Genomic DNA, 27,380 nt, shown 5'->3' on the forward strand with positions numbered 1-27,380 from the left:
TGTATGTCTGTCAGTGAGTGTATGTGTGTGTGTGTGTGTCAGTGAGTGAGTGTATGTCTGTCAGTGAGTTTGTGTGTGTGTGTGTCAGTGAGTGAGTGAGTGTATGTCTGTCAGTGAGTGTCTGTGTGTGTGTGTGTCAGTGAGTGAGTGTATGTCTGTCAGTGAGTTTGTGTGACTTCCAGTGTGTGTCTGTCAATGAGTGAGTGACATGAGGGGGCGGCAAAATGGATCTTTGCCTAGGGCGGCAGAAATCCTTGCACCGGCCCTGATTGGATGTGCATATTTGATATTAAAAAATTACTAGATTAACCCCAAATTGCCCTTTACTTATTTAACCACTAAAGGCGCCCAGACCTCTTCATCCCAATAAAAATGTCCTGGTGAAGTGTTTTAGTTTTATCCTTGCAGGGTAAAACATTGAAATACATAGAAACAGTAGGGGTGCATCGCTTTAAGAACAAATTCGGATCTCAGATAACTGCTGTTAGAGCAGCATTTGATTGGAGCAACGCGGCGATTTGCCACATATGAGCACTAGCCATCAAAGTTCAAGATCTCAGCCAATGAGATCTGACTGGTAGAATAGAGAACAGTGCGCCAAGAGCTAAAGTGTATGTAAGAAAGCTTTCTTTCTTCTTTTTTTTAAGATGGGGAATTTTGATCATTCTGGGGGCATGAGCTTTAGAGTTTAATCCCTAATGAGTTTTATAGGAACTTTTCCAGAAACAGAACACCAGGGAAAACCCAGAGTATCAGGATTTGCACTTAAAGGTTTATGGACACCAGTGAAGTAGCAAAAAACAGGGTGCAGGGTGATTTGAGGAAATAGAATCGATCAAGTCACTTCAGGTTTTCAAGTTTGTTATACTGATAATGCTTGCCACAGCAGACTTTGCTAAATTATGACCCTGCTGTACACCAGTCGGTGTGTATAATACATGTCTATAGACATATACAATGAAATCACGGTGTAAAAATGCTGCTTATCATGATTTTAAAAGAACCCCCTCTAGTGGCGAAAAAGGAAAGTGTTCGCTGGGCTGGAAATCCCCCTAACTTGGGAAATCCCGGAAGGTGGAGCAACGAGGCAAAGCATTAACATTATCTTTACTGTGCGACATCAAGTAAAGCTGAGAGGTTCAGCCAGGCCAGGGTCGGGTGTAAAACGAGATCAGTACAGCAGGTGACTTGCATGGAGCCTGGTCCCTTGACTGTTGCAGGATCTACCATTGCCAGGAAGTAATGCTTAACCTGATACTGTAATAACAAGTAACTATTAAAGGTACGTTCTAATTCCAATATATCTTATGGATTCCATTTCCTGATTGTACTTGTAGTTTGGAGATGAAAAGGTTAACGAACAGCTGGCTGAGTCTGTAACTCGGCGGTTCTGTAGTATTATTGATATCATAGGCCTTTGCTGGGAGAGTTTGCCTTTGCCATAAAGGATAATGGTCGCACGCTATAGCTATATGTTATTTTGTATACATTGATTGTGGATATGATGTATTGTGATGATTCGAATTGTTACTGTTGTTCTGTGTTCTAAGCATAGTAACACCCAGCACACCTTGTCCTGTGTTGATTGGAGGGCTAACCTAGCACATGCGCACTGGTACTGATTACACAGGCGGTACTTCCTGGGGTTCGTTCACTAAACAGCAAGCCGGAGTCAATTGATAAATGAATTGTACGATTTAAGTTTTTTTTTTTTTTTTTAATAGCTGCTTGAAACAAGTCTCCAACCTTAAGTCACAGCTTGGCTATTGTTATTGTGTGTGTGTGTGTATATGTGTATATGTGTATATATATATATATATATATATATATATATATATATATATATATATCTCAACAAACACGTTATTAATGTTTAAGAATAAAATGTACGGTTCATTTTTCATTAGAATTCACTGGTGAATATTTTATTTGATGCTGCTTATGAAGTATTTCTACCTGTATTCCTAACACAATATTGCCTCTGTCTTTAGGTAAATAAAGGGCCCCTTCCCCTCAATAATTAATACGATTAATGTTTTACTTGCCTTTTAATAGCACAGAGGCTCTCTCGGTGCCACATTATGCAAGTTCCTAGAATTTTTTTTTTGTATTGATTTTTTTTATGACTGTTGAGATATTATTATGGTACAATAATAGTAGCAAAGCACCAATATGCCCCACTTCACTTTAAAATGGTTTACCACACAGAGTCCAGAGTGGAGAATTTTCAAATATATTTATCAAAGACTGAATCATCATAAATAATGCATAGTTTATTTTGTGTCAGATAATTTCCAAAGTGTGCAATTTGTAGAATGCATGAATATCTTTTTGTTGCAAAAGTTGTTTTGCCACACAGAGAACCAATAAAGTGTGCTGATATATTTTTATGACCATTGTATTTCTTCCTCGTAAAGGCACCCAGACCATTTTAGCTCATTGAAGTGGTCTGGGTACTGTGTCTCTATTGCCATTAGTCCTGCAGTGTTAAACATTGCTGTTCCAGAGAAACAACAATGTTTGCATTGCAGCACTAAGTCAGCATCTAGTGACGAAATACTGTTAGTCTTATATTACCCAACCATTACAGCAATTTCCTTCTGCTTTTACTAGGCATTTTATATAAAAGTGTGTGTTTGGTCAAAGCTAATAACATGACTCTAGATCTACCAATCTTCACCTTACAATTGACAATGGCAAAACTTATCAAAAATAGCTGGTCAGGAAATAAAATCTCAATCTTAGCTATAGTCACTGTTTGGCTATTTTAGCCTTTATTTTGGATTTTAATTTGTTGACATTTGGCTTTTAATAATTTGTTAATTCAAAGTGATTACAGTGTTGAATTAAAATTTTAGTCCAAAATGTAATTTTCACTTAGGTTATTTTGGTCTCATTTAAAATTCATATAGCATTCCTGACAAATTACACTTTAGTGAACAATTATGTAAATATAATCGGTTTATTGCCACATGACTTGTAAATTGCTATAAAGTTATTCATTTAAACCCCTTTGGAGTTCAAAATATGTGCAACCCGCTGTGAGTAGGAAAAGGGTGCAAATTACACAATGGATTTTAAGACAGATGTGACTAATGTTTGTTTCCTCTTGCAAGCCGTTTGAATTCTGTTGTCAGAAATATATATATTTTTAGCTAACGTTTCATTTTGAGAGCATTAGTTAATCAGTTGTTGCTGAAAGCGAGAATATATTTATATTGCTCTTTTAGAGAATATACTTGGCTCAGTCCCATATTGATCAACTCATTGGGTATTCATTGTCATTGGCTAACAGCATCAGCTGATTGCTTTCAGACAGTAATAGAAACACTGTGCATGAAATATGCATATAAATGACATTAGCCAGGCCCTCTTGTTCCGTCCGGGCTGGTTAGATGTACTAATGAAGCTGCCAGAAGTGGGTGTTGCACCTCGGACGGAAAAAAGAAAAATATCTCTTTATGTGCATTTCATATTGAAACTCTGCACATAAAGAGTGCAAGCGCCATAACCACTTTAAAACTTGCCAGCTAAAATGCATTTTTAGTTTTTATTTTATAAGTAGGGTGTCGATAAAGACTTCCTTTCCACCCACAACTAACTGACATCTCTGAGCAGGGTCATATAGGGTCCCAAAATATGTAAAAAGGACTACTCCAAGCACCATTATGTAGTGGTTATAGTACCTTAGGTATTTTCTAACAGTTTGAGTTCTTGCGTGGGGACCAGTGGGCTTCACTCCCTGCCTCCTCACAGCCAAAAATGAGAAGTAAGCCTCGTTAGCTCAAGAACATTTCTGCATGAGTGCTGGGTTCGCAGAAATAATTGACAACACACAGACATGTTGAGAGAATGGAGTTTGTAGTGTATGTAGGTTTGAAAGTGTTTTTTTGTACTACTATATATTTTGAAGCTATACAGTGGGTTGCACATTATTCATTAATAAAAAATACCCCCTCCAAGCACTTTACAGCATGCTGTAGTACTTCTGTTGCCTGTATTGCTATGGCACCATCCATTGTAAGTAATCATACTGCTTTGTTAATGGTTAGCTGGGCACCAGTTACAGCCTCCTCTGCTGAGCCCTATGTGGCAGGGTTTAGTTAAAGAGTGTTAAGCATGGCTGCTAGCAGGAGTTTCTAGCCCTCCACAAAGGCTGAACTGGCAGAAGTTTGAAAGAAATCTAGAGTGTGCCTGTGTTTTGCTTTAGGCTGCAGAAGGGAGAAATTTGTACCATAACTTATCTAATGGAAATGAGTGTTTATGAAGCTAGACAATTTATAGATACTGCACAGCACTCCACAGCACCTAGCATGTTGATTGTTCCCAGCATTAGGCAATTGTCTGATGTATGCACATCCACTGAGGTGCTCATCTTGTAGGAGGAAGAAGCAGTTTTGAGGTATTTGTTTAATATATTCATTTAGTGGTGATAAACTGACACAATGGCTTTTAAAAAAAATAAAATATTTATTTAATTCACACAGTTCTTTGGGCAATCTCCTGTTTTCAGGATACATAGGTTCCGTTATAATTGTAACAAACTGGTTTATCTTTATCTCTTACCTGCAACTGTATATCGAAAAACCGTAATGGGATGTCAATTGCTTAACCCCTTAAGGACCAAACGTCTGGAATAAAAGGGAATCATGACATGTCTCACGTCCTTAAGGGGTTAAACCTAGGGATGGGTTAAGAATCTGGGTATTGTGGTTTCTAGATTGTGGATATGATGTTTTAGCCAGTAAGATTGTGTATAGAAAACAGTGGGCAGTCTTGGCTTTGTGGTTTGTTAAAAATACACTTTGAAGAAGTAAAAAAAAAAGTCATACTATACACTGGGCTCTTCATGCTACCACAAACCATGTTTTTTTCTGACCTGGTTATATATTTCTATGAATTTTAACTAGTATTGCTGCCTTTGGGTAACCACATACCTGCTACCACTGTTACAAAACTATTACATTCTACAAACGCGCTTCTTGGTTTTTTTCGTCTCTGACAATGAACATCCAATGACTGTCCTCAGAGTTCCTTGATGATAACAAAACTAGTTATGATATAGATGATGATGTTATGATATTTTAGTAAAACTGTATATTATTATGGTTTTCGATTCGTTTTGTGCTAAAGGGCAACTGTGACTTCTCTGGAATTTACACTTTACAAATTGCCTATACCTTGTATCTTTTTTTTTTTTTTTTCATGAGATGCTCTGGTGTTTTGTTTTTTTGTTTTGTTTTTTTTATAATTTTATATAAAAATGTTCAGCAATGGCAGCATAATCCAGTACAGAAAAACCAAAAGGCAAACATTGCACATGGATAGGAGTAATAGAAACATCGTCTATTCTCTAACACAGCCATGCTTTCAGTTCAGCTACTCTGGCCTTAAATTGGATATTCTACATAATACAAACCATACATTTTGACCTCTATGGCAGCACCATTCCTGTAAAATGCGTGTTCCGGGTGTGAACCCAAAAACCCTTTTTTTTTTTTTTTTTTACTTTAAATTGAAAATTCACCTTTTTGACTTTGGTAAATACCCTGGATGGCTCTTTCTGTTAAAGTGGTTTCACTTATGTATCACTAATCTAACTTTTTGCAAAGATTAAATATATTTTTGTAGTAAACTATATAAAATGAAAGGCAAACGTGTAGGAGGATGTGAAAAACTAACCACGTGTTTTGTTATTTTAATCGTGCGCTAATCTCCTCCACACATTATTTGTCTTTTAGATTGTTTTTAAATATTGATAGGGGCATTTTTATTTGGACTACAACAACTGTCAACCAGAGTATTTATTTTGTTTGTTTTCTACACAACAATTTTTCTCTTAATCCTGGTTTGAGTAAATATTTAAGATAAGCATGTAAATTATGTCTGCAGCCCTCGCAATCCATCCACTTTTACCTCAACAGAGACTTTCATTCTCTTTCTAAGGAAAGACCTAATCACAGACTTCTCATTGAGAATCCTCTGAGTATGTTCCCTTCCAGGCACTCATCTGCTATTACATGCTTGGCTACTCTTGTTTGGTTGAGCCGTAGTCTAAGATGAGGTCTTTGGAGGTGCACACCCACAGGCTCATGTGACTGCACGGGTGACTGGGAGGACAATGATATAAATGGGAGAAGGCAGGCACACTCAAGTAGAGCTTGCCTGCCACTTCTGTTAGCTCAGTGGAGCGAAAGGAAGGAGGAAGAAATCCTCCCAAGGAGGATGATCGGATGATCCCGGCGGCGCAAAGTCGCAGAGCAGTGCTGCCAAGGCCAGGTCTCGGGCGGCGTGGTAGGCCCCGGACTTGCTTTTCTTCCTTGGTGTCTTGGGAGCGTGGAAAAACAACATATGTTGCTACGGGGGCTGTGCTGTGTGTATTCCGGAGATATACCCGTGCAGGTATAGCAGGGTTAGCTTCTAAAAAGAGGCTTTTTAGGCGATTTGCAGCGGAGCCAAGGTGAATGGCATCCACTCTGGTTCAGGCGCAAGCTCCGCCCCCCTACAATTTGCCTTTTTTGAACTAAAATGTAAAATTCATTTGGCAATTCCTGTTTAGCCCTTGCTCTATAACTATATAATATTGGTAACAAACAACAACATTCACGACTTGTTCTCTTCCCCTACCACATGGTTTAACCCTTTAAGGACCAAACGTCTGGAATAAAAGGGACTCATGACATGTCCCACACGTCATGTGTCCTTAAGGGGTTAATTAACATATGATGTGGGCAGGAATCTGACTACCAGTTAATTATTTGGGTTGGAATCTGTCCACTAGTTATCCCGCATCCAGTGGGATTAGGAAATTGATAGTATAATGAAATCAGGTTATTTCCCACATATTTAAGATAGTTACACTGTATGTTCATTCACAGAAAACAGGAATTAACTAAGCATTGTAGCCAAGTTTTACTTGTATATTTTACATTTGATCAGTTTTCCAATTCCACAGCCTCTTTTTTTTTTTTTTTTTTTTTTTTTTTTTTTTTTTTTTACACAGAGGGTTCACCTCCTCACCTTCCTTCTTCCTCAAAAATGCAGAAAATATAAAATAAAGTAATGGCTGCACAAGCAGTATGTCCTTGTAGCCTAGCTGCTTGCTTAAAAATTGCAGTCATAATATTTTCACCGTAATTAGCTCTGTTTTAGCTAATTAAACTGCGCTTCAGAGATGTAATCCAAAGGTTTAAAGCAATTTGAACCCTATTCATCAAAAACCCTTGGAGATATCTTACAAAATTGTAAACTTTTCTTAAAATGAAATATTGGAGTTCGGGGTTTCAATATTTTAATGATGACATTGTTTACTATTTTACTCCAAATGGCTACCATATATTTCTGCTCAGTATCCATTTGCTGCACTCCATTAGTATAGATTATTGTACAAATCGCAGTCAGGTTTATTCACTTAAGTGAGAATGGTCAGAAAATCAAAGTCAATTTAAAATGTAAGGCCTAAGTAGTCAAACTGGATACATTCTAAAGTATTCAGGTCTTTAGCTTGAAAATCATTTTGTATTATCAACAATTCTCTCATTAGAAAATAACAATGTGTTGTTTTTGCATCCAATGTTCTCTCTATTTTTGTATACATCCTTCTCCCTAAAACTTAACCTTGGTGTCTTAATTTATGTTTTACAATAAAACAAATAAATACAATTAAAATCCTAGATTGCAAGTCCTTTGTACTTTACAAGCATATCTAGTTTGACCTTACTTTTTATCACTGGAAATTTCACAAGTGAATTTTTTTGCACCCCTAAATCAGTAATCCTTGTCATTTTTACTGTAATTATCACTGTAAATATTGTGTAATTCCTTGTAAGAATGAAGTTGGCATAATAAAGAAATGAATGTGTCAATTATGCAGTACTTCCCCATGTATATTTATTTCTTATCTTTAAATACATAAATTACTTCTGAAATGCATGACTAATTTTTTTTCTTTCATTTATGAAATCTCGGAAACTTGCATTGGTTGTTTTGTAACTTTAGGGGATTTCATTCAATTTTACTACCTCCCAGGTACAAAATCATTGTCCAGATGACAGCTGACTTTTATTTTTTCTTCCATTTTTACAGCGAGATGGCAAACCAGCAAGGTCTTCCTCAGGATCTATACATGAGTAACATGTTAAAAGCTATAAAAATCCGAGATAAAACTCCACAAGATATCGTCAAGCCAAGCAATGGAATCATTCATCATTTTAAAACCATGCACCGATACACTATTGAAATGTTTATGATTTGCCAATTTTGCTCTCAATTTCGGGAAATACTACAGAACTGCCTTGTAGACAGAGCTATGCAGATCGCACTGGAGTCTCAAAAAAAACTCAATGCCTGCAAGGAAGTTAAAAGGCTTGTCCCTCTAAAGACAAATGGTAAGTATTAATATGTGATTTTTTTTTTTTTCTCTGCTGACTTATGATTTGTGGTGGTTGTTTTTTTTTTTTTTTTTTTTTTTTTAAGAATTAAAATATGTATTTAAAAAAAAAAGGCTGCTAAATACCTTGCAAGCATACTTATCTTGGTAATTCCTTATTATTATTATTATTATTATTATTATTATTATTTTATTATTTTTTCTTTCAAAGTGTAAAATCTTAAATCAATATATTGGGTATAATTTGGTTTGTTTGTTTTTTTGGGGTTCAGCGGTCACTGCTTTCATGTTGACTTACCAGAGATTTTTAAGAATGAAAATATTGATCTAGAGCAGTTAACATTATAGGGAAGTAAATGCTCTCTTTAAAATCCGAACAGGAACATTAAGAATGAGGCACAATACACCGCAAGAAAGCCTATAGGGTGATTGACAATATAATGTGAATGAGAATGTAGAAAATGAGGAAGAAATCGGTACTATAAAAACTGAAACTGCACATGTGCAAGAAGGTTTAAAAAAAAAAAAAAAAAAAAAGTCTTCCTTTAATTGGTTTTAGGGATTTCACTTTCCTTATGAATATACATTCCAGCAAGGCCTTACCCCTCCCCTTTGGAAAGTCCAGTCTGTATCAGTGTTGAAAGAGTAGAAAAAAAAAAAAAACCTACAATGATTGTTACCCAATCGTTAAGCACATAGCTGAACACTGGGAAATTCCAAGTGACAGGCAGGGAATTTCATACTGCTTTTTCTCTGTAAGAATGAAATGTGGCGATAAAACAAATCTCATCATTGTTCTAAACTTTACAAGGGAAATTTTACCTGTTTATTTTATAAATAGACAGTGCATTTGTTCTGCATTTGCCAACCTCCATTGAGTTAAAATAAATAAAAAGGGGAACGATAAAACAAGTAAAGAATTCATTGAATGTACATTAAGTTGGGCAGTGTTCTTACCTACATCTAGACTAACTCCATGGCTAGTGAAGATGAGCATAACCCATTAAAGATGGACAATGTTTGACTACTATCCCATCATCCACAGAAAGCACATTTTCATTGCATAGGGATTGCAATTAAACACAGTTTGATGCATGCACAGTGTCCAGCCATAACAATCTTGCCCATTTACATAATAAAGCAATGGTCTGTCCTTTGATTTAGTCATAGATTTTTAAATTGCGCTTAGTTTACTAGTATTGAAATGTGCTATAAAGATGTAATAACTTCTATTCTGGCCATAAGCAGCAGCATGAAAGCAGGTTTAAAGGGTCATTCTAAGCACCATAGCAACTTGAATCATTGCAAATGTTATAGTGCAGAGGATATCCTTCAACTTGTCGCCCTTCCCAGATAATCTTATAACTGTGGATACTTACAAAAAAGTCAAAGGCAAAATGTAAATTCCTTTTATGCAAGGTTGTCTGGTTGGACAGATTGCTATCTCTCTTCTTCAGTGCAGCTTTATTGGTATGTGCAGTTGGTGATTTAGGTGGTCCCTACATTGCCAAGTTCTCAAACTGCTGCTCTACAACATATTGAGTAATTCCCCTGTATTTTGAGTGGAACTATGGCTTGAAGATAAAATAAAACTACATACCCCATTAAAACTGTGCTGGAAATTAGTCTACAAGATAAGATCCTTACCCATATATCCGAATAAGCGGCTTCTGATTTAGGGAGTCTCTTCCTAGTAAGGTCTACCTTCTGTTTGTACTGCATTAGCAGAACCCTTATTAATCTCAAGAGTCCCTTTTTATTTTAAGGTTTTTTTTATTGCATATTTTATTTTCAATCCCTTTTGTGTTTAAAAAAAAAAAAAAGTGATTACTCTGAGAGCATTTGGACCTGCAGAAAGAGGGTACATATGCATTGTGTTGTGCTTATGAAATGTATGTTCATACAGTGCAACTAGATTACCATTATTTTTACCTTCATCTGTGCTTAAAGGGACACTATAGGCACCCAGACCACTTAATTTTATTTATCTCTGTCCCTCTTAGTCCTTCAATGTAAAATATTGGCGTTTTTGAGAAGCCATCAAAAGCACCGAAACGCTTTTTTTTCACTTATTTTTATTTTTGCACTAAGCACTAGTCAGGGTTTGCACTTCTCTAAATTATGTTTTAGTGGGAAGGTGAAGGTAGATGGCTAATATGGCGGCAGTAACTAGCATCTAACACCCACCAAGGTGTAGCTTCTAGTGATCAGTGAATTAGGGTCAGCCAGATTGGAAGTGGTTAAGCCAGAGGAGTAGTTTATAAGGGAGATTATTTTGACATCAAGGACTAATCTGGGGTCAATTGGTAGACTTGCTAGTACTCCAGCTTAATATAAGCATATGTAGCTTGACATTTATTATCTTTGTAACTATTTTGAAGTGAAAATATATCTTATATCTCCTCATCCTCCAACTCACTACCTATACTAATGCAATACCTGTTCATCTAATGTTATACCACTCCTTTAAACTTGGGATATAACTATCCCTCACATTGTGGAGGGATATTGTGGATACCTTTTTAATATTTATTCTCTTGCTGTTTTCTACCTTGATATCATCTAAATTGACCTCCCCTATGGTACTTTCCTTGTAACGGTAATAGGAGTTTAGTGAATCCTCCCCTTTGTTTCAAAACTTCACAGCCTTATCTAATCCTATGCAGGGAATAGACCTTCTCCCCCTATATAAAGATAGATTAGATATGTCTGTGTTAATTATACAATGTAGATGATTGAAGAGATTCATCTGAACTCCTGGATGGTTACCATTTGTTTTCAGGGGTCAAGTCCTGGGGAAAAACATGTGGGAACTCACCCAAGATCCACCTCCCCTCCCCCCACCTAAAAAAAAATTATACGCTCGTGTGTGTGTGTGTGTGTATGTATGTATGTATGTGTGTATGTATGTATGTGTGTATATATATATATATATATATATATATATATATATATATATATATATATGAAGGGGTGACAGTGTGTGGAGGCTGAAAGTAATTGGGGATGGCTATATTGTATAGAGGGGGTGTCAGTGTGGGAGGGAGACAGGGTGGGGATGATTGTAAGGTGGGGAGGGGGAACTGTGAGGTGACAGCCAGACACACACACACACACACACACACTTCCCCCAAACACTCACAGATTAGTTTTTTTAAATTCACCCAGCCTCCCTACATTTGGGAGAGCTGGGTGGATTTTTTACCAGTGGAGCTGCTGGCCGGTCTGTGCGGGTAGGAAGGCAGGCAGTTAAACTCCAGGCCGCAGAGTGATGCAGGGAGCCGGAATATGACGACATAATCACTCTGCGGCGCGCAAGGGAGCTGAGTAGGGAGAGCTCACAGATCAGCGTTCCCTTGCCACCCGCCTGCCCTGAGGCTAACAAGGCAAATGCCTTGCTTGCCTCACGGGCAAACAAGTCCTGCAGGACCACAAACTGTAACGGTGTTCCTGCTGTGGAAAAAGTGCAGGAACACCGTTCCCATGCTTTCCTGCAGGACTCGAGCCCTGATTTTTTTTTTTTTTTTTAACATAAGGTATACTTGATATCCATGGTCACTTTGGCAATGATCAATAAAGCCTAAATGAGCCATTAGATACTCTGTAGTATATATTCCTTTTGTCCAATTGTATCTATTTCCCACTAAGTATTTAAAGCTATGTTTCATTCTCATTAAATATTTATTCCTTTCTTTGGGATTTCTTGCTTACTCTAGTCTATTTGATATTCAATGGGTCCAAGACCAAGGTGCAATTGGTACCACCTATAGTGACCAACTACCCCCCCTTTTTTTTTCTTGAATAATTAAAAAGAATGATGTATACCTTTTAAAGTTTCTCTTTAAGATGTTTACACCACCTAAGATTAGTGAAGGGGGTTTCAGAGTTAAAGTAAAATTGCCCTACCAGTGCACTCTTTTTATTTTGCTTTTTGTTTATGTAGTCTAAAATAATTTGCATATCACATGAACTGTGACTTTCAGTAATAGTTTAGCTATCAGTGTTTTGTAACCAAGTACCTGGACACTTGTCATGCATATTCAAATATAAAGTGAAAATACTTTGCCTTACTTTATATGCAGGCTGTATTCCTGGTTTTGCAAAACAAACAAGTTCTGCGGAACCTAAGTGAATTTTTAGCTTCCATTTGCAAAAGAAAAGGACTGATGAGGACAGTGGAAATTCCCTGATATTGTAATTTACAGTATCAATGGATCTCAGCGTAAATTCTCCCAGCATTATTATTCTGTCAGTGCTTTCCATGGGAAAATAAATGTGCCTAATTGCAATATTCGAGGTGTCATGCCTGCATACACGTGATGTAACTCATGCATAATATAGAACATGTACGAATGCTCAGTGGTATTCATTTATTTACCTATGGCACTGTCTGGCAAGATTTCTGTTTCCTGCTGCCAGTCATACAGCAATAAGAAAATGTGCCCACAGTCTAAATGATTTGTTTAGCTGTTGCATTTTTTATTATTTTTTTGTAATTCTTTATAATTTTAAAAATGCAGCATTGCATGAATGATGTACATAGAAAAGGTATATAGTAAAGTTTACATCTTGTAAATTGGGATGCAATTGTAGAGGTTGACATTTGCCAGGGTATATTGCATTACAACATAATAAACAGTTTAGATGTAGACTCTATTTAGTTGGGCTCCTGCTGTGGTAGACAAAGGTGAGTAAGGAGAAGACAACTTGGTATGCCCATCTCGTGCTTGGCTCCATCTTAAACTGATTTTTTTATTAGATTGGTATAGTGGAAAAAAGAGGGAGGGGATGGGGACTTAGAGGAAAAGGTAGAGAGAAAGAAAAAGTAATTGGGGGGACGCGGGGGCTTTGGTACAAAGCAGTGACATGGTCGTACCCCTTTGCGTGTTGTTGCACCTCTCCATGTATTGCTCCCACGGCTTCCACACCTTGTTATAGAAGCATAGGTATTACGCACCTGTGCTGTCAGTTTATCCATGAGAAAGGTATCTTTCATTTTAGTGATAACTTTGTCGAGAGGGTGGATGTCGACATCAAGCCATTGTTGGGCTAATGCCCTTCTGGCAGCTAGTGTTATTTTGTTCACTAATTTCTCATGCTGTAAGTCCATCTAGTGGCTTAGCCAGTAGGTAGGTCCAAGGGTCCCTACAGACCGGTCTGTAATCAGTTTTTCTATTGCTGACCAAAAGCTCTCTACCCATGGACAAGTTCACCACATGTGGATGTAGTTCCCCCTCGCACAGCAGCCCCTCCTGCAATCATCTGTGGGAGTTTTACCCATTCTGCATAGTTTGATTGGGGTGGTGTACGACCTCATGAGAGTTTTTTGTATGATTGCTCTTGGAGCACCATGCAAACGGAGACCTTGGCTGCTGCCTCCCAGATGTCCTGCCATTCACCGCCCTCTAAGGTCTGTTGCAGATCTGTTTCCCATTGTATAATGTATGTAAGGGGTTCTTTGTTGCCCTCTGGGGTGCTGAGCTGGGTAGTTGTTGCATTTTTAATGTATTAACTATTAATAAAGCATTAATTAATCGTGGGTTCACGTCATCAATAAGACTTAATAAATATGCACTGTCACAAGTGAAACCAAATCTAGACAAGATACATTTTATCCTGACAAAACACCTGCATTTTTTTAAAAAACAATTTGGCTACAGCAACTGGGCATTCACTACACAGAAACCAATTTTATATCTCGTTGCTCATTGGCAAGTCTGTTTAAATGCACAATATTTTCTCTCGTGTCTGTGTGTGTGTGTGTGTGTGTGTGTGTGAAAATAACAATAAAGCAGCATACAAAAATAATTTCCTATATGCAAGAAGATATAAGCAGCCAAACATAGTAATAACCAAAGCGTTAACAAACCTATTTTACATCATTTTTCATAAAATTCTAATGTTTGAAATGTTATACAGCTTGATAGAACCAGGAGGAGGCTGTAAACTCCTCAGGAAATCCACACACTAAAAATAACACTGAGTGATGACACAAACCTATAATTTAGTCAGGTGAGACCAGCAGTGTATCAGTCATAGTCACAGGATTAAGAATAAAAATTACTACAGTCACATTTCCATTACTCAAATTAATACACTACTTGCTAAATCATTCATAGTTTACCGTTAACAGAAGAAAACAAAACAAGCAGCTACACATATTTAAATGCAATGACTGAACAGAAACTGTGTGTACTTTAACCCCTTAAGGACCAAGCTTCTGGAATAAAAGGGAATCATGACATGTCACACATGTCCTGTGTCCTTAAGGGGTTAAACTTTTGTTATTGGTTTTGTTGGAATTAAAACAAACCGTGCTCAATCCAGTGTAGTGCTGGAATAAACTGTTCTCTTTATATATTAACGAAATACAAAAACATAATCCTCCATAACCAAAATTTATGGAAATTAGGGCTCTACAATAATTCAGTGCCTTAAAGGGACACTATAGCCACCTGACCAACTTCAGCTTAATGAGGTTGTTCAGGTGAGAACTATAGCTCCCTGCAGCTTTTCTCATGTAAACACTGTATTTTCTGAGAAGCGAAGCTTGACATTTTTACCTAGTTCGCAGACTCAGTTGAGCGGTGAGAGGGTGAATGTGGAAGGGTGAGGACTGGCTGGTTTTGGTGATGCCGGCAAGTATGCATTTTAATTTTATTTTTTTTCTCTTGCTGTCTTCCAGGTGATGGGAACTGTCTAATGCATGCCACTTCTATGTATATGTGGGGTGTTCAGGACATGGACCTTCTGCTGAGAAAAACCTTGTATGATGTCCTGAGGACTACAGATACTCGAAACTTCAAGTATCGTTGGCAATTAGAATGCATAAAGTCCATAGAGTTTGTACAAACAGGACTGCGTTACAATACGAAGGTAATACATTTATATTTTATTAAATATTTTTTCCGTGTACAAATAAACCAAAAAGACAATAGTAATATAGAGAGATTTATACATAATTATGTTGGTAATATTAATGCCAAGAAAAACTGTATTGAACAGGTTGTGTGTTTTTTTTTTTTTGTGTGTGTTTTTTCTTGTTTGTTTTGTTAAGAACTGTTCTGTCCTAAAATTATGACTAATGCTATGGTAGAGTTGCACCTTAACTTGCTGTGGGATTGTGACCAACACATTGCTTGTGAATATCATTCAGAGGCAAGGTTATACAAGTTTCTCACTTTACACAATAAAATAATGTATATAGAGGATTAATGTATAATCCTCACTTTGCTATCAGTATGATTCTCTTATGTGTGTAAGTATTGAGATTTCATTTTATTACCAAATTAAGGTAGTTTTAATGGGTCTTCAATAAAAGCAAATCGGCATTGACTTTGGTTTTAATTTATAGAATTGGGATGAAGAATGGGAACATCTTGTCCAAATGGCATCAGCTGAAACATCTGAGGGCCGAGGTGGGCTCCAATATAACTGCCTTGAGGAAATACACATATTTGTCCTAGTTAACATCCTCCGGAGGCCTATTATCGTTCTTGCAGGTGAATATATTTCACAGTCCTTATGAATATGTGAGCTTTACCTAGCTGAGTGGCATATGAAATATTTGCAGACTGTAATTATCAGTGCTTAGAATTACAAGTGGTGCTAAAACAGAAAATGATTGAAATTGTGTCGGATTATCTTCCTGAATAGATAAGGTTATGAGAACCTTGGACTCTGGCTCCAGTTTTTCCCCTCTAAGTGTGGGTGGGATTTATTTACCTCTTCATTGGCCTGTACAGGAATGCTATAAGCACCCCATCATTCTTGGATATGACTGCCAACACTTTGCACCTCTTGTAACTATGAAAGACAGTGGACCTGGTATGTATATATTTGTCTTTTCTTTAATTTTATAGAGTGTTCCGCAGTTGTATATATTTTAAAGGTCCTAAGAAATCTGTAAGGTCTTGCATCTGGTTTCTTAATTAAATCTATTCTAAATCACTTGTAATGAAAGCGTGGCTGCTATGACCTACATTTTACCAATTTGGTTTTCAATTCACTACTACTGACACAGAACCAGCTAAATGAAATGCCAGCAGAATGTTGTTTTTAATTTATTTTTTAATTTTTTTATTATACAATATGCATAGATCCTAGTTCTGTATATAAAGCGTAGGTAAATTAGTAATTCTCAGCATATATCCTATAGCAGTTCACAAGTCATGATGTCCTTACCAGATCCAATTTCCTTTACCGTTATATTATCTATACTCAATATTTTTGTGTGCATGTCTGTATCTATCTATCTATATATCATATAGAGAGCTATTTCTCTCTCGCTGTTTTTTTTGCTAAGGATATATATTACTCAGGACATACTTGAAAGCAAGAGAAATCTCAATGTATCTTTCCTGGTAAAATATTTTATAAATAAAATATTGGTGTTGATGCTGTTAGGCCGTAATTGTTAATACATTATGCTGTTGGAATGTTTTTTGATCACAGGCTTAAAGTGCTCATGTCAAAATATTCATAATAAATCTGGTTTACCTAACAGAGATACGAGCTGTCCCCTTGGTCTTTTATGAAGGACGGAAATTTGCAGACATGAACGTGCATTTTTTGACAGAGCGTGAGGAGAAACTGAAAGAGAAGCTGCTTAAAGAGTATTTATTGATGTTGGAAATTCCCGTACAATGCTCGGAGCTTGGAACGAATCATTTAATAAATGCTGCCTGGTCAGTGACACTGATATGACTACTTAAACATTCCTATCTAGCATGTTTTACATTGCTTAATAAGAATATATTTGGAACGTCTTCTTGCCTAAATAAGGTCTTAACCAGTCTTTATTCACAGTGTGAGTTATTGCAAATTTTATGCAAAAGTGCCCAAACAGGAAACAAAGTTGACATGGAGAATGTATAAAGTTTGGCTATTTTGGCCTAAAATTGTAAATTCACTTAGAAGTACCAACAATTCATAATTTAGTGAATAACCCTATTAGTCTCACTTTCGCTTGTGGGGTATTTTCGTTTTAAATTTTTATTTATTATTTTTTGCTGACAGAAGTGAAGCTCTTTTTTTAGTTCCTCATTTCTCCTCTAAATCTCAAGTGTGACATCGGGAAAAGCCACCTTGGGCACAGTATTTCTGACAAATAATGTTTTCACAATTCTCCCAGAATTCCCAGTTTTGCATGCAAATTAGCCCAGACAGGCATTGTGTTTCAGACTTTATTCTGTATTTCTGTGGGCACCCTTAGGAGTGGACCTTAGCAGTTTTGAACCTTTGGGTCTCATCAGTATGGCACTGGTTTTGGTCTAAGAGTTGAAGTCTTTGTAAGCATAAGCATGATTTCTGAGAATTACTGTTCCCATGGCGACTTTTCACAAGATAACACTTGAGTTATCCATATGATGCATTACAATTATTTTAATATTGTATATGTTAATATAGTAATATGTAAATATATCAAATATGTCACTAGGTATCTTTGCAAAAAAAATAAATTAATAATAATAATGAAGTGACATTGACACTCTAACAGAATATTAGAATAGTATGATAACAAAGTATACTTATAGAGTATTAGAATCTAGCAGATCATGTTTTAGAATCCTGTCACCTGCAATTATTCTAATTTCTAATTGAGTAATAATGGATGGTGCAGTCTGTGGGCACCAATTTCAGACTGAACTGGTGTATATTTGTGTGTATAGAAATATGTATTTGTACATGTATGTGAATGTCCAAAAGAATAGATGTATCTACAAATGCTATAAAAAGTCAAAACTGTCTTGTTTATAGGTTGGATGAAGGCAATTTACCTAATGATATAAATTTAGTGGAAGATTACTTAAAGCTGGCACAACACGAGTACAAGAGGTGGCAGGAGACTTCAGGGCAAAACAGCAACGGAACTGGTGCCAAGAGCAAATTTGAGATTTCTTTAAATCATCTGTCAATTTTAGAAGTGAAATGTAAGACTCCAAATTGTCCTTTTTACATGTCTGTGAGCACCAAACCCTACTGCCACGAGTGTTCCGAAAACAAGACAAGTGGTAAATCTAACAAAGAAAAGACTGAATCTGTTACAGCTGGAGAAGAATATTATAATCTCTCAAGACAAATGGCAGGAGATACAGATGTGCGGCCACTTTCTGCTTTTGCAACTGCTCCTAGCCTTTTTCTCTTTAGTGAAACTAATGCAATGAAATGTAAAACTCCTGACTGTCCTTTTACATTAAATGTGGGGCTCAATGGATTATGTGATCGCTGTCATAATTCCAAACAAAACCCCCATCTCAACTGTATTGAAAGGACAAGAAATAGCAACATTATAAATTGTAATGTCTGTTTAAAGAATACTACACGAACTTTTAATGGTATCTGCAGCTCTTGCTTTAAAAGGACTACAGAACATTCTACCAGCTCAAGCTTCCCACCAGCTGGCCATCAGAGGTCAATCTCTGAACCTGCTAGTTTATCAACCAGCAACCCAGAACTCCGAGAGCCACCTGCAGTTATACAGTCAATAGTGCCTTTTACTGTAGAAGAAAGAACAGTTAATCAAAAGTGTAAAAAATCTGGTTGTCCATTTTTTGGAACGCTTCAGAATGAAGGATTCTGCACGATATGTTTCTTTGAATTTCAAGCCAATAATGGTATGTTGTTTGTGTTCTATGTGCACAAACCCATATTTTTGTATATGTGCTTTGCTGATTGATTGTATGTGAACAAAATACCCTTTTTCTTCTTCTATTTGTCTTGTTATGTATAATTTTGTTGACATCCCAATGTCCATTTGTTTTACATTTATAGTTTAAGGAACACTATAGTGTCAGGAACACAAACATGTATTCCTGACCCTATTGTGTTAAAACCTCCATCTTGCCCCCCTCCCCCTTCCTTGCCTCCCTAAATATAGTCAAATCTTGCTTGTATTCAAGTCTGCAGCCTCTGCCCCTGATCTGCCTGCTTGGCTGACATCAGAAGTGATTATCTGAACCAATCACAATGCTTTCAAATAGGATTGGCTGAGACTGTCAAGGAGGCAGATCAGGGGCAGAGTCAGCACATGTCAAACACAGCCCTGGCCAATCCACATCTCCTGATAGAGATGCATTAAATCAATCCATCTCGATGAGGAAAGTTCAGTGTCTCCATGCAGAGGGTGGAGACACTGAATGGCAGTCACACTGTGCAGCACTGCCTCAGGAAGAACCTCTAGCAGCCATCTAAGGAGTGGCCAGTGAAGTTATCACTAGGCTATAATGTAAACACTGCATTTTCTCTGAAAAAAAGAATGAAGTTAATGATTCTACTCACTAGAACAAACACAATAAGCTGTAGTTGTCCTGGTGACTCTAGTGTCCCTTTAATACAGTTGTACATATCTGTGCATGTAATATGTTCAATACAGATACAAATACCTCATATTCACAAGGATGCTTTTCATCAACAATGGGCTATAATGTGGATTACTAGTAGTTCAGTTATAAAACACAAACATTATCCACAGCACAATATATATGATGTATTCATAATATGTTTAAGGGAGAGATTTTCGAATTTTGTAGTGGTCGAAATACTTGCATTTAATTTATGCATTTCTGTTTTGTGTTTTCCATAATCTCAGGAGTTCATTCAAGACGATCCCCTAAACCTCCCTCAGTCTCTGGTCAAAATAATGTCAGTGCTGCTGCTTTCAAAAACATGTCTCATTGCTTAGGACAAGAGTGCAGCACACTTGGGAGTACACTGTTTGAGGGTTACTGCCAGAAGTGTTTCATTGAGGCGCAGAATCAGCGTTATCAAGAGGCCAGGCATGCTGATGACCGTATGCTAAGGCAAACAGAGGTGAGAAAAAATATGAAATATTCTTACACAAGTATATTATTATAATTTTTTTGTTGCATTATTATGTTTTGTTTTTTTTTTTTTGTTTTTTACTGTATTTCATTGCTTGAAATAAATGAGAATAATTCACAAATGTTACAGTGACTTTAATGAACTCGAATCCGGCACAGATTGCTGGACTGTACCAAAATGGACCAAATAGAATTTACTTACCCTTTTTTAACCCCTTAAGGACACATGCCATGTGTGACATGTCATGATTCCCTTTTATTCCAGAAGTTTGGTCCTTAAGGGGTTAAAGAGGTTTTTCAATGCACTGCTTCGTCAGTGAAGAGCATCTTATTCTGGTTTGTGGAAACAGTATTTCTCCCTTAATACTCTGCACAGTAGGTTATAATGGGATGATTCATTTATCCTCAATAAGCAGTTCTAGTTATCACATAGGATGATTGGAAATGCTCGATCAGCTGACAGTGGCCATATTATATGGCTTAGTGAACCAGGCTGTGTATTACTTTCGAAAAAGCTGCAGTTTAATGTCCAGATCTCCTTGCTGGGAAGAGAATGCACCCCATAGAGAGAAACATTAAAGACAAAATGAACACCGGCAACCCCAAGCGAACTGTTCTGGGTTGCCTGCCTGGCTGTCTTAGCTGCGGTTATTTATTTATTTTTAACAGATTACTGCTATTATAACCCATGCTTGGAAATAAACGTGGGCTCCTGGTTCTTCTAGCTTTATGCCCATTACAGTAGTGAAAGGTGCTTATGGTGCATGTACTTTTAACTTTTTAAAGATAAACTGTTGCTTCCTATTTTTTTTAATATTGTAGTTAGTTTAACAAAAAAATGTTTTTGATTTATGAAAAATAAAATCAACTAGCTTTAGAAATCCACTCCTGTTTATACTGCAAAAATGGTGCCTCCATCTTTGGTTTAGTTACATTATGCTTATAAAGAAAGCCCAATGGTAATTGAATGAATAATTTTTATGATCTACATTATTGTTTGTCAGCAATGCTGTACAGTAAAACAAAGACATACTGAAGTAAATATTGTATGATTTTTGTTTTTAGAGGATGGGACAAACTAGGATTTCAAAGCATACAAACTCCCAGATGAAAATTTGTGCCCGAAGTCTCTGCAGCAATGCAGTAGTCTGCCGAAGTGAAGATGTCTGTGAACAGTGTAAGCATAGAAATGGTCACAAACAGCCATCAGGAGAAGACATTACAAAACAGCGATGCCACGCTCCAGGCTGTGACCACTATGGAAACAACAAGTGCAGTGGCTATTGCAATGAGTGCTACAAGTTTAAACAATTATACGGCTAGTGCAAACAAAAGGACTTTGTGTACTATATATTTCTAGAATTGGTGCTATCTTCAAAACACTTTTAGGATTTTCCCTGCTATAATATATGACAATGTCTATTAACGGTTATTTGTTAATTTTGATTGCTTTTAAATGTATCTATACAGTGTTTTGTGTAATTAATGTGGTTATATAAGTATGTAAATATATAAATGTATATACAATTGTCATGTGCTTCTATTTATATTTATTAGCAAAGATAAAATTGTCTTCCATGCATAAGTACAGTTGTATGACTATCCTAGTTTGAGTAATTAATAAATTAATGAAAATAGGACTGGAGTGACAGATAAATTAAGGAAAATATGCAATTTTACTGTCAATATGGTAGAAGAACTTATAAATTTAAACTCTGTAAAACATAGTAGCTTCATATCATGGTAGCTTCATATCGCTACACATTAGTCAATGATCATCTTCAGCTTGACAAAGACCTATTATTGGGTCAAAACATTGCTGCTTTGAACACTTGGTTCTAAAAAATGTGCATCTTATTGAGCTCTGGAGTGCCAAGAACTTTTCTTTCCTGGATGATCATTTTAACAACATTTTCATGATTGTTTGTTTTATTAGATCTGTAACACAAAACGGTTGCAGGTTAAGCTTTCACATCAATGGAATTCAAATCCAGATATCCCTGTGTGCAACAAGCAGTCATAATCAAACATGGTCATTTGCCTATTATTCAGATTGTGTAATGTGATAAACAGCTATGATTGACAACATGATTCAAGTAATCCTGAAGATACAATCTTTTAAAAACAATGTTGTACATTCTAAGCACCATAACCACTACAGCTTGGTATAATGGTTTTAATGCTACCAGTCTATAGGGACATTTCACTTTATTTATAAAACCATTTTAGAGAAGTTTGACAATGAACAGGACTCCTGTACGTGGCCACCTCTTTGATAATGCAGAATTTACACTTCTGTATTACGAATATTAATTCTACCTAACGTGTGTGGTAGTAAGCTGAGGGCTCAGAATTAACACTCTTTATGCAGATCAGAGGCAACTATATAAATAATAGTCTTAGAGCAGGTAGTCCAATCTCTCATTCACTAGCTTTAAGGAAACTACATCTCCCATGATTCCACTGGTACCAAAGAGACGTAATCCATTAATAAGCTTGCTGTCATGAATTGTTTCTATCTTATTGATACATAATTGGATGCTCATGTAAATAAAATCAATTTTATTAAATTTTATAATTAAGCATGGCCACAATATTAAATGTGAAAAAAAATGCTTCAATAGATGTTATAAATATTAATTAGGAATAATATTGCACTTTTACAATGTTTCCTGACACACCAAATATTATTATATAATAAATTATTTAAGAATATTAAGTTGCTGGTTTTATCTTCTTTCCTTTTAAATTTAAAGTGATATGTGTTTAGATATGTGTAGCAGAACATGTACAACCTGTTCCAAATTATTATGCAAATTATATTTTTATAATTTACCTAAATAATTGATGTAAAAAAACAGTCTGCATAATTCTCATGTTATCAACTATTAAGAGTACAATTCAAATTTTAACAGTATTTTTTTTAAAACATAAAAAACGTACAATGCACTGTTTCAAATTATTACGCACATTAAGTTTCAAAACACTTCATAGGTTGTAAAGAACTGAAAATTGTCATTTGTTGTGTTTGCATCATTTTTACTGAAATAAAAAGCTATTTCAATCAAACGTAGAACAACATTTTAAATTTTAAACATTTTAATAGGTCACGTTACATTTTAACATAGGACCCCTTATTTGATAGCAGCTTCACAAGTCTTGCATCCATTGAACTTGTGAGTGTTTGGACAGTTTCTGCTTGAATTTGTTTGCAAGATGTCAGAATAGCCTCCCAGAACTGCTGTTTGGATGTAAACTGCCTCCCACCCTCATAGATCTTTTGCTTGAGGATGCTCCAAAGGTTCTCAATAAGATTGTGGTCAGGGGATGATGGAGGCCACACCATTACTTTCTCTCCTTTTATCTCCATAGTAGCCATTGATGCAGAGGTATTCTTTGCAGCATGAGATGGTGCATTGTTATGCATGAAGATGATTTTATTACGGAAAGCATAGTTTTTCCTTCTGTACCAGGGAAGAAAGTGGTCAGTCAGAAACTCCACATACTTTGCAGAGGTCATCTTTACACCTTCGGGGACCCTAAACGGGGCCGACCAGCTCTCTTCCCATGATTCCGGCCCAAAACATGACTCCACCATCGCCTTATTGGAACAGGGCGGCCGTCCACCAACCATCCACTACTCCATCCATCTGGACCATCCAGGGTTGCACGGCACTCATCAGTGAACAGGACTGTTTGAAAATTAGTCTTCGTGTATTTTTCTGCCCAAAGCAGCCGTTTCTGCTTGTGAGCATTGGTTAGTGGTGGCTAAATAGAAGGTTTATGCACAGTTGAAAGACTCTGGAGGACTCTACACCTTGATGTCCGTGGGACTCCAGAGGCACCAGCAGCTTCAAATATCTGTTTGCTGCTATGTAATGGTATTTTAGCAGCCGCTCTCTTGATGCGATGCATGGATCTGGCAGAAATCTTCCTCAATGTGCCTTTTATCTGCACGAACCCGTCTGTGCTCTGAATCAGCCACAAATCTCTTAATAGTGCGATGATCACGCTTAAGTTTTCGTGAAATATCTAATCTTTTCATACCTCGTCCAAGGCATTGAACTATTTCACTGTTTTCGGCAGCAGAGAGATCCCTTTTTTCCCCATATTGCATGAAAATGGTGCTCTGCTTAATAATGTGGAACACCCTCCTTTAGTAGTTTTTCCTTAAATTGGGCTCACCTGGCAATCTAATTATCACAGGTTTCGAAGATTGTTTTCCGTGATCAAAAGAGCCCTGAGACACAATGCCATCCATGAGTTAAACTGAAAAACTAAATATTTAATCTTTGTGACACTTAAATAGAATTTTCAATAATTTGGAACAGGGTGTTGTGACTGCATCTACCACTAAGCCAGTTTTACCATTACCATTGTGGGCCAACATCATAGAAGTTTCATATACTTAAGAGGTTTATTTGATAAAACAGTGAGTTGCAGTGCAATCACAAATGAGTTACAAACTTTAAAGGGACACTATAGTCACCAGACCACTTCAGCTCCCGAGTGGAGCGGAATGCGCATGCAGGGAAAGTGTTGCGCACACATTCTATCAGTCCATCATTGAGAAATGCTTTCCTATGGACTGATAGAATGCGTGCGCGACACTTGCCCTGCATGCGCATTCCGCTCCACTCGGGAGCTGACGTCGGCGGGGGAGGAGAGGTCACCAGCGCGGAGGGAGCCCGGCGCTGGATTAAGGTAAGCTGCTGAAGGGGTTTTAACCCCTTCAGCCCAGCAGGAAGGGGACACTGAGGCTGAGGGTCCTCCAAGGATGACATAGTGTCAGGAAAGCGGGTTTGTTTTCCTGACACTATAGTGATCCTGTAACCCCTTAGTGACCAGGTCATTTTTCAATTTTATTACCGTTAAGGACCAGGGCTCTTTTTACATTTCTGCAGTGGTTGCGTTTAGATGTAATTTGCCTCTTACACATTTACTGTACCCATACATATTATATACCATTTTTCTCGCTATTAAATGTTCATTCTAAAGATACCATTATTTTCATCATATCATATAATTTACTAGAATAAAAAAAAGTAAAATATGATAAACAAAACAAAAAAAAAACACAGCTGGCCATCATGCACCCATGTCCCAGTTGGAACATGTCTGAAGCCGGCCAATGTAATTCACCTCCGTCAAACTGTATGTTTTTGAAAAGTACACACCCTAGGTCATTTCACATGGTGGCATTTCAACACTTTACATGCACTAATTCTACTACCAGTCTCTGTCAAACGTTTTTGTGGTGTTATTTTTCACTCACACATTCTACTTTGTGCATAGATTCTAAGCTCCTGTTAGGTGTTACTGCCAAAGGACACCCCAATATGTACTTGGCATCATCTCCCGAGTACAGCGATAACACTCATGCATACGTTTGTCGGGTTCACTGGGGGGGTGCAAAGCAAAATGTCTGATATGCGTTTTTCAAATTTTACATATCTTGTTTGCCTATCTTCTTTTTGGGGGCCTTATCAGATATCCCAATGAATTTTCTTGCCATGAGCGTGCATATATTTGAAAAGTTTACACCCCATAGTAGTTGAAGAACGTGTGTGGAGGTAACTGTTCAATCCTCAATTGTACACACGCACACCGCTTTTTGACTGTGATTTAGGAGAGCCCGTTGTTGGTTATTGCAAGAAAACACCCCGGGTTGTTTTCTGCGAGGCCTCCTAAGGACACCCATGCCCCCCATGCATAGGTCTGCCAGGATTTTGGGAAGGTACGGTTACAATTGTATGACGTGCCATTTGAGTTGAAATTGAGAGTATGTCTTCTGATAGGCCTATCTTTAGCTTGGGGCTTATCACATACCCCCGTTTTATATATCGCCACAAAAGGGTACATACTTGAAACGTAGACACCCCGAGGTATTGCATGTGGAGTGCTTTGATGCAATTTTTTTTTAGCCAGACAAAAGATAAAAAAAGTTGAAGAACGTGTGTGGAGGTAATTGTTCAATCCTCAATTTTATACACGCACACCGCTTTTTGACTGTGATTTAGGAGAGCCCGTTGTTGGTTATTGCAAGAAAACACCCCGGGTTGTTTTCTGCCAGGCCTCCTAAGGACACCCATTCCCCCATGCACGGGGTAAATGTAACAACCCCCCCCCCCCCCAAAAAAAAAAAAGACACCAAAAAAAAAAACTGAAGGCAAATTTTAAAAAATAGATTAAAACTGGGCCAGCGTGTGGTATCGTTTGAAACAGTCTCCAATGCAGAGTCCAGGCTGCCCAGGGCAATCAGGACAGTAATATACACTGTCTTTTCTCTGCCCCCTCTTAGAACAGACCCTGCATCTTTTTTGGGGATTCTGCTTTGCCGCAGTAGGGGGAATTTTAAAAATAAAATGTGTAGCCCTAACTCTTCTCTCTCCCATCACCGCCCGGGGAGCAGGTGCATCACGGTACAAAATCCCCAAAATGATCTGGAGCTGAAACTGTAAAAATCTCAGTTGCGTCCCGGGGTTTGCTTTTTTGAACAACAAGAAAGCGTTGTGGGTTGCAATCTGCATTAGGTAGATTGCAACCTTTTTGTACCAGGCCCTTGTCTTTCGTATAACTAGGTAGGGCTGCAGCAGCTGATCTGCCAGATCAACCCCACCCATATGACGGTTATAGGCCTTGATGCACACTGGCTTCCTCGTTCTCTCAGCTCTGCCACGTACAGGGACCTCCACAGTCCCCTCAGTGTGGATGGTGGTAAGAAGGTACACATCCTTCTTGTCTCTGTACTTAACTGCCAACAGCTCCTCTTGGCGCAGAGCTGAGGTCTCCCCCCTTCGTAGCCGGGTGCGTGCAAGTTGTCCTGGGAAACCTGTGCTGTTCTTTTTAATTGTGCCGCAAGCTACTGTATCAAAACAGTACAGTAGCTTGAACAAAGGGACACTTGTATAAAAATTGTCAGTATACAAGTGGTACCCTTTGTTCATCAGGGGGAATATCAGGTCCCACACAATCTTGCCACTGGTTCCCATATGTTCTGGGCAACCTGGAGGGTCAAGGTGGCTATCCTTTCCCTCGTACACCCGGAAGGCCTGAGTATACACAGTCTCGCTATCACAGAGCTTATACATCTTTACACCATACCTAGAGCGCTTGGAAGGAACATACTGCTTGAATCCCAGCCTTTCCTTATACTTCATCAGGGATTC

General features: G+C 37.5%; 1 protein-coding gene across 1 annotated transcript; it reads left to right on the forward strand.

Moving 5' to 3' along the window:
- Positions 1-1,079: 1,079 nt before the first annotated feature.
- On the forward strand, positions 1,080-21,712 carry TNFAIP3 (TNF alpha induced protein 3). The gene is made up of 9 exons (XM_063441204.1): positions 1,080-1,282; positions 8,086-8,387; positions 15,075-15,265; positions 15,744-15,891; positions 16,046-16,216; positions 16,896-17,076; positions 18,149-19,005; positions 19,980-20,200; positions 21,277-21,712. The coding sequence occupies exons 2-9, from the start codon at positions 8,090-8,092 to the stop codon at positions 21,532-21,534; spliced, it is 2,325 nt and encodes a 774-aa protein (XP_063297274.1). The 5' UTR covers positions 1,080-1,282; positions 8,086-8,089; the 3' UTR covers positions 21,535-21,712.
- Positions 21,713-27,380: the final 5,668 nt, after the last annotated feature.

Source organism: Pelobates fuscus, chromosome 2 (assembly GCF_036172605.1).
Source record: "Pelobates fuscus isolate aPelFus1 chromosome 2, aPelFus1.pri, whole genome shotgun sequence".
Classification (NCBI taxonomy): Eukaryota; Metazoa; Chordata; class Amphibia; order Anura; family Pelobatidae; genus Pelobates; species Pelobates fuscus.

Excerpts from the sequence above, each read along its gene's own strand:
- TNFAIP3 (XM_063441204.1), top strand. The coding sequence starts at position 8,090 with ATGGCAAACCAGCAAGGTCTTCCTCAGGATCTATACATGAGTAACATG. Across the intron at positions 15,266-15,743 it reads GACTGCGTTACAATACGAAG|AATTGGGATGAAGAATGGGA; the intron begins GTAATACATTTA and ends TTTAATTTATAG. Across the intron at positions 19,006-19,979 it reads TGAATTTCAAGCCAATAATG|GAGTTCATTCAAGACGATCC; the intron begins GTATGTTGTTTG and ends CCATAATCTCAG.